Here is a 7,450-nt window from a genome sequence, read left to right as displayed (position 1 = left end):
ATTGAGGACACTTCCCCTTTCCCAAAGGCTGTGACGCCCTCAGCCCGGTACAGAGCACCCACTTCCCAGGGACGGTCCCTCTGCAAGAGCCTCCTCTGGTGTGAGGTCATCAGCGACCATGAGAACACACAGGGTTATAGTGCCGGATCCAGGGCCAACTCCTCGACTCTGCCCCCACAGCAGCCCAGACACCCCGTGGATGGTCGCAGCCCCTCGGCTGGCTCCCTTCTCTCAGCCCTGCTGTCCCCGTGTGCCTGGAGCTGGCTGTCCCCTTGAGAAGTGGGTTTGGGGGACTAAATTAGAGACGACCAGCCTTACACCAGAGGGATGAGAACACGACAGCATGGGGTGCAGAACAGGCTTACAGGGGCTCAGGACTGGTTCCCCAGCACCAGCAGCACTTGCAGGACAGGCACACATCAGCTGCAGAGTGGCAAGACCCACAAATCTCTTATTCTCAAAAAATTCACCGCATGTTTGCCTCCCTGCAAGGGATGCCCTGCAGCAGCTGCCCGGGACAGCAGGACGCTGTCGTGCTGGGAACCGGCACCGCTGGCCTTTTCAACTACGGCTGACTGATGAGACACGTTGCTCGGTAAAACAGCCTCCAGGAAGAGGGGAGAGCTGATCCGGCAGAGGTAGCAGCTGGGCAGAGACCAGGTATAACCGGGTTGGGGGGGGTGTCAATGACATCACTTAAAAAAAAAAAAAAAGAAAAAAATTAAAACAAAAAATAAAACACAGAAACAAAACTGAGAGAAGCAGCATTGCTCATGAGGCTGTTTGGCATGATGAGCTCCCCAGCCCACCCACAACGGAGGAGGCACATTCAGCGCGGGGCACCACGTGCGGCAGAGCGGGGACACACTCTGGGCTCCCCACGGGGGTCTGCCGCACCGTGCCCCACTCTCCCTACCCCACCACAGCTGGCAGCACCCGACCGGCCCAGGGAATGGCCTGGCTGCCTTCCCGTCTGTGCTTTGGCTCTGAGGATGGGGCACCCCGCTTCGGCTCCACCCAGCCCCATTGGGGCAACACATCGGCACCACCACCGGCCCCCGCCAAACAAAAAAGAAACCTACGGCACAAACAGAAAGGGGACTGCCAGGCACCGGCCCGAGGCCACCGAGAGGGAGCGAGCTGCCCCACGTCCCAGCAGCATCGCCTCCGCCGTGAGGCACGAGCCCCCGTGCTACAGCTCCGACTGCGAGCGGGAGATGCGCGGGCCCTTGCGGATCTCCTTCCGCTTCTCCTCCTTCTTCCTCCGCTTCTCCTCCTCCCGCAGCGCCTTCTGGAAAGTGTCGGCACTGGGGAAAAACTGCGAAGTGACAGCGGGGGGTCAGCATGGGGAGCTCCCTGCGGTCCCCGAGAGGCAACAACCCCCCCAAAGCCACTGAGGCCACCATGCCAGTCCTGCAGTGCCAGGAGACTTGAGGTTGGATGCAGCACCAGGCAAATAGGGACCCGATGCTCCCATGGGACAGGTGGCCACAGGAGAGGGCAGATGGCACAGGGCACCCAAAACCAACCGCAGCCCAGCTGGGGAATTTGATGTACATGTTTTGGCTAAGCTTCCTCCATGCTGGGGGTTTTCGGCTGTTCCCCACCAAGCCACCCGTTTCCTTCCCCAGCCCAGCCGGCTGCCTGGAGCCACAGGGTGGATGTGGAAGCCCATAGGATGTGCCAGCAGTGTTGCCATCTTACCTCGGAATGGTCCGTTTTAAAGGGATTGCGGTAATCAGGTGATTTCTCACTGATTCCCAGCTCCTGGGCCATCTGCAAGCAAAGCAGAGACCATGTCGGGGAGTGGTGCCTCCCATATTGCAACCCCTGTGACCAGGGTCCCTTCTTCCCCACTGGCCCCCTCTGTGCTCTTCTCCCATCCCTCGGCTCATGGACATCCCCCAGATGTGGGGTACACTCCCACTGCCCTCTGCCCGCCCTCTTTTACCCCCAAAACCTCACCGCCCGCCCCAGCAGTGGAGAGGGGACACGATGTGGGGGGGATCAGGAGCCGTACCAGTCCCAGGACCTGCGAGTGGGGTCCCTGCTCGAACACGCCTGTCAGGTTGCAGAAGCTGATGCCCCAGCGGATGAGGCTGTTCCAGTTGGAGTTGCGGTCGAAGTAGTGGTGCACGATCTTGGGGAAGCGCAGGACGACGTCCCCGAAGAAGGCGGTGTTCTCCACCACATGGGAGTACGCTACGGGGACAGCCACCCACCCCATCGGCACAGCGGTACGTGTGCCCCGTCCCAGCGGGACGGGGGGAGGCTGAGGGCAAACTGGTAGGATCTCCAGTAAAAGCTGGTCAGAGAGGCAGCACTAGAGTCCCCAAAAGATAAGGACCAGGTCTGGTCTGGGTACACAGGGGTTTTGTACCTACCCCATGTTGGCAATGCCCTGGAAAAGGGATGGGGGTAAGGGCCAGAGGGGACCTACCGTCCTTTATCTTCTCATCCTGAGGGAAAGGCCCATCGGGAGGCACGTCAGCAGCAATGAGCACAGCCCGGGAGTCCTCCAGCACCTGCCAGATCCCTTGGTTACTTCCCCATCCTGCTGGTCCTTTGGGGCTGCTGCCACAGCCACCCCACTTTGAAGCCCCACAGTGTCCTCACCACGGGTCCGAAAGTCCACCTGCCAACTCAGCTCTTCTGTTTGACCCCACAGAGACCTCCTGGTCCTCCCCGCTCCTCCTGCCCACACCCCCAACCCCACGGCACACCGAGCTCGGAGGGCAGCCTGCGCTGTGGCTCACTTTGAAGAGTCCCTTGAGCATGATGTCGATGATTTTGTACTGCTGGTTGATGTCGTTGAGCTCGATCAGGTTCTTGAGCGCGTTCATCTGGTCCTTGCGCTTCACCTCAAACAGCTTCTTATCTGCCCCATTGTCAAGGGTGCTGCCAGCACAGTCCCACCACGCTCCCGTCCTCCCAGGCGCCCAGCACCAACCCAGCCCCCCCAGTTCTCCATGGGGTGCCTGAGGGCCGGGGAGCAGCAATAGAGCCAGGAAAAACATGGGATTTTCATGAGCCCCCTTGCCCAGACACACAAGCAGGCTGCTTAACAACACCGGACACTTGTGGGAAGCCTCCTCTTGCCAGCCCCTGCTCAGACTGATGGGCTGGAGGAGGAACATGATCCCACCTTCCCCACGTGTGTCTCCACCAGCACACACATTAAATACCTTTTCATACTCTGGCTGTTCACCAGGTGATGCTGCTGTGTGCTAAGAAGGGCTTGCATTAGCCCACCTCCTCATGCTCGTGGCCCTCTTCCATCAGCCCGTCTGGTCATCCCAAAGCACTGAGACCTGTACACCACTCCAAGAGCTGACTGAGAAACATGCCCCATGCCCAGCATGCTGGAGCAGAAAGGAAAAGCACTCAGGAGGACACAGGCACCACCGACAAGCCTGTCTCTGCTTCTGCACTGAGCTGGGCACTCGGTTAGCAAACCCAGGAGCTCGGCTAAAGCCCTTCTACAGAAGAGCGAAGAGGCAACTGCACAGCAATTCAAGATCCTCTCTTCTTCCTCCCTGCACCCCTTTGTGTTGTCTCTGATCCTCTCCCTGCACAGGAGCTCTCTCCACCCTCAGCAGGCATGAGCACATACGTGGGACACGAGGTGCAGGCTGCAGAGAAGGATACAGATTTCCAGGCCAGAGTCCACCCTCTGTTTTTCCAGGTCTGCAAAGCTGCACCGGGGCAACAGCAGTGCCAGCAGAAAGGGGCAGATGAAGAGAAAATCCATGTCGGCCACTGCAACCTGGAACACAATGGACCAACAAAAAATGGCCATCAAGACAACTTACCAAAGGGAGAAGTGACACGAGCCTCTCAGGGTGGATGGCACATCATCCTCAGCACCAGGGTCCTTGCCCATCACTCCCTTGTTCCTGCGAGGGATTTGAGGGACGGGGTGCCCAGAGCAGGGCCATGGGCAATGCTGCAGCCTGGCTGCTCTCCCCTGCGGGGAAGCCCCAGTCTCCCCCTCCTGCCTCCACTGCTGGATGGGCACTGTATGGGCCCCTAGGGATCTGACTGAGCACTGACCCAGCAGAAATATTAAGTCCTACCCCTTCTCTCAAAAATCACAGCTAGATTTTTGCTGGGTTTGTGAGTTAGAGCAGTCCAGCAACCGAAGCAGCAGGGTCGAAGTCCACCTCTCCTTCAAGCACCAGGCTCGACCAGCTCAGCCATCTCACTTCTCCTCTTAGGGTGCTGGTACCAGGACCCTTCCCTTCACTACAAGCCAGGTGCCAGCTGTGTGCTCCCATGCTGAAAAGCAGCAGCTGGATGACCCGGCTGTAACTTCCCCCTTGACCCCAAGTGTGTCCCGAGGCTCTGCAGGGATGCGGTCGGGCAGAGCTGCTCCTGGCCAGGAGGGTCCCTCTGACAGAGCCAAGGTGCAGAAGAGAGGCTACAGGTGAAGGTCCTTGAGAACGAGGACCCTGGTCCCTGGAACAGCTTGGACCTTGAAAAAGAGAGCAGTGCATTGACCTCCAGGCAGCAGGTCTCAAGGTGGCCTGTCCGCAGGGACGAGGTTTCCGCAGAGCCGAGCAGTGGCCGCCAGCAATTACAGAAGCAGCAGCAGCTCCTTCAGAGACATCTCCGGAGCCGCCTCCTGCTCCCAAGGGAAAGGCTGATGTGTCAGGGCACCAGAGCTGCCCTCACCCTGCCACCCCACTGCCCTCCCAAGCTCGCCCGCCCAGCCAAGCCTCTCTCTGTGGTGCCCTAACACTGAAACAGAAACAACAAATCCCTTCCTCACAACAAACCTCTTTTTTTTTTTTTCCTTGCTGTTTTTCTTTCTTAAACAAACACAATTTTTCAACCACAGGCCCACGAGTGAGGCAAAGCAGGCAGCACCTGCAGCTCTCCCAACCCCATGAGCAGCAGCATCTCCTGCTCCTGCCAAGGCTGAGCCAAGTTGCCCTTGCACCCCCAGCTCAGGCAGGGAAAGGGCATCAGACATGGGAAACCCTCTGCATCGTTTTGCTGTTGCGCTTTGCAAAAGGCAGCACCCCTGGAAGGGTGCGGATCAGAGTAACTACAACCAGCACTACAGAGGAAGACACAGCTGTCCCTGGCATGGGCTTAGCATCAGGACCTGTGCTTCAGGTGTGATGCAGAGCTAGGACAGCAGCACAAGCCTCCCACACCAGGCCTGGGGTCTGTTCCCTCCGCCTGCTGGAGAGTGAGGCTTAAGGCATATTCCAGCCATCCTGAAGGTCACAAAGCACACCAACACGCTGAAGCTGTAGCAAGAAATTCTCCAGCCTGGGCAAGCAGATGCTTTGCTGGACCCAACAGTCTGGTTGGCTTCCAAGAAACTGCTTCACCCTGCTAAAAACTATGACTTAAGGGTCCAAGGTCCGGCTCAGTGAGGGGGTGTGGGTCTCCCCTCTGCAGAGCACCCCACAGCTGCTCACTCCCTCCCAGGGTCTTGTTTGCCCCTCGGATCAGACATGCAGCCATAAGGACCACGCTGGCTATTTGCCATGCTCGTGGAGAATCAGAGAGACCTTGGAGGCAACCAGTGGCCTCCAGGCCAGGCTGAAAGGCAAACAGCAGAAACGCTGCCCACAGCAGTCCCAGCACACCTGGGCAGGGCAGGGGCTCCTGCATCCCCAGCTTCCCACACGGGAGCCGGGTGGCCGGAGGATGCCTCGCGGACGCCCCAAGGAGGAAGACATTGAGCTGCACAAAGACCCGCTCGGGCAGAGCAGAGCAGAGCAGAGCAGAGTGGCCGTCGCTCTCCGCTGAAGCAGCTGCCGGCCAGCTGGTCATTGCAGCAGAAATCCCACCAGCCTGCCTGGCTGCCCCCAAGTCTTGGAATGGAGACGGGCTTTTCCAGAGACACAACAGCAGATGCTGCGGTATAGATGGTTAGTGTTTTCCATTAAAATGTTTTTAATGACTCTACAAATCCTCCTGCAGCAGCTCTACAGATTGTGCTGTGGGACAAGTTCAGAAGAAGAGGACTGGAGAACCACACCATACCAGAAGCCCATTACCTTTTCACCTGACCCCTTCCCTGCTGACACTCATTCTCATATCGAAGCTACTGATCGCCATCATCCATCAGGGCTGAAATGCCCCAGTGGAAATGAAGCAGAAGTCAGTTTTTGCCTCCACCTGTAAGGAAAATGAGGCTGCTGGTGCCATGTGGGACACGCTTGAGCTTATTTCCCTTCACTGCCCAGCCCATTTCATCCCGTTTTACTAGCAGAGGACATTCCCTCCTCTCCAGGCTGGACTGTGTAAGCGCAGAGATGCCAAAGCTTCTTACAGATGTTCCTTCACGCTTTCCCCATGAACCCTCCCTTGTGTCTTCACACCTGCTGAAGGACGGGATGGGACGGAAACACCGCAGTGCTGCTCCTCTCCTCCCTGAACCGATCCCTGCCAAAGCCAGCCCTGCCTGACACTCCCAAAGCAGTCCAGGGAGCCAGGGCCTGGCCTGATGCTACAGATGGGAAGGAGTTTCCACCAATATTCCCTCACAGCCCTGGCCAGCTGGTTGCTTCAGCAGAAAGCCCACCAGTCTGTCTCACTGTCTCCCATCCTCTTAATTTAGATGTGTTTTTCCAGAGACACGACAACAGATGCTGTGTTATAGATGGTTAGTACTTTCCATTAAAATGTCTTTAACGACTTTATAAATTCTCCTGCAGGAGACCCATCTGAACCGAGCATCCCCAGGATTTATTTGCTTAATAAACTCAGAAGGCAGAGCCACGCTGCCACGCTTCAGTTCCCAGGAGGGACTTTCACAGGACTCCCCTTTCCCTCTGCAGGGCACTGAGATGCAGGGGGAGAAGCATCATCAGCCAGGAGCACACCATGGCAAAACAAGGCATGAAAACTCCCCATCCCAAGAATCCATCCCCAAGACACACCTCTGTCAACCAGATGAGGATTAATCTTTTGTCACAGCTGAACCAAAAGCTTCAGAATTGAAACACAGGCTGCTCGGACTTGTTCTGCTAGGGCATTTCTATACAGAGCTTACAGGATCAGGTGCTTCAGTGAAACGACAACGGCCATTTATATCTGCTTACCTCAAAAGTCCCTTAACCACCAAAACCAGATCTTGCATATCATAGGGATGGCTGCCAGCTGGGGTTAGGCAGCCCCAACCAAAGCCAGCGAGCTGCTGTGATTTCCACCAGGGACCGATCCACGCCAGCCCACCTCCGTGCCTCCTGCCCGGCTGGAGGGGGTCAGCAGCACCCCAGAGGGCTCGGGTGGCTGCGGGCACAGGGAGATAGGGATTCTCTTTCAAGTACCGCTGAAACTAGTGGTAATCGCACGGGGACAGAGGCGTGGAAACCGGATTAGCCGAGAATACCTCGGCCGTGCTGTGGGAAACCCACCCGGAGCCGTGTCAAGCGGACGCAGCAGGCAGCACACGAGGGGACACAAACCCGCAGGAAGGAACGGGACG

At 57.6% G+C, this 7,450-nt stretch overlaps 1 protein-coding gene across 1 annotated transcript in view; it reads right to left on the bottom strand.

Moving 5' to 3' along the window:
* Positions 1-301: 301 nt before the first annotated feature.
* MEI1 (meiotic double-stranded break formation protein 1) overlaps positions 302-7,450 on the bottom strand; it is a gene marked incomplete at its 5' end in the record, with an annotated part of 47,195 nt that continues 40,046 nt past the window's right edge. Inside the window, 6 exons of the mRNA XM_080352954.1 lie at positions 302-1,318; positions 1,705-1,776; positions 2,021-2,202; positions 2,441-2,525; positions 2,757-2,878; positions 3,649-3,766. Coding sequence (XP_080209080.1) covers positions 1,193-1,318; positions 1,705-1,776; positions 2,021-2,202; positions 2,441-2,525; positions 2,757-2,878; positions 3,649-3,766 — 705 coding nt within the window. The 3' untranslated portion in view covers positions 302-1,192. The remainder of the gene's footprint in view (positions 1,319-1,704; positions 1,777-2,020; positions 2,203-2,440; positions 2,526-2,756; positions 2,879-3,648; positions 3,767-7,450) is intronic.

This window comes from Nesoenas mayeri (assembly GCF_963082525.1).
Source record: "Nesoenas mayeri genome assembly, chromosome: 1".
Classification (NCBI taxonomy): domain Eukaryota; kingdom Metazoa; phylum Chordata; class Aves; order Columbiformes; family Columbidae; genus Nesoenas; species Nesoenas mayeri.
The sequence above is the reverse complement of the archived record's forward strand: the minus strand, read 5'-3'. Positions and strand labels throughout refer to the sequence as shown.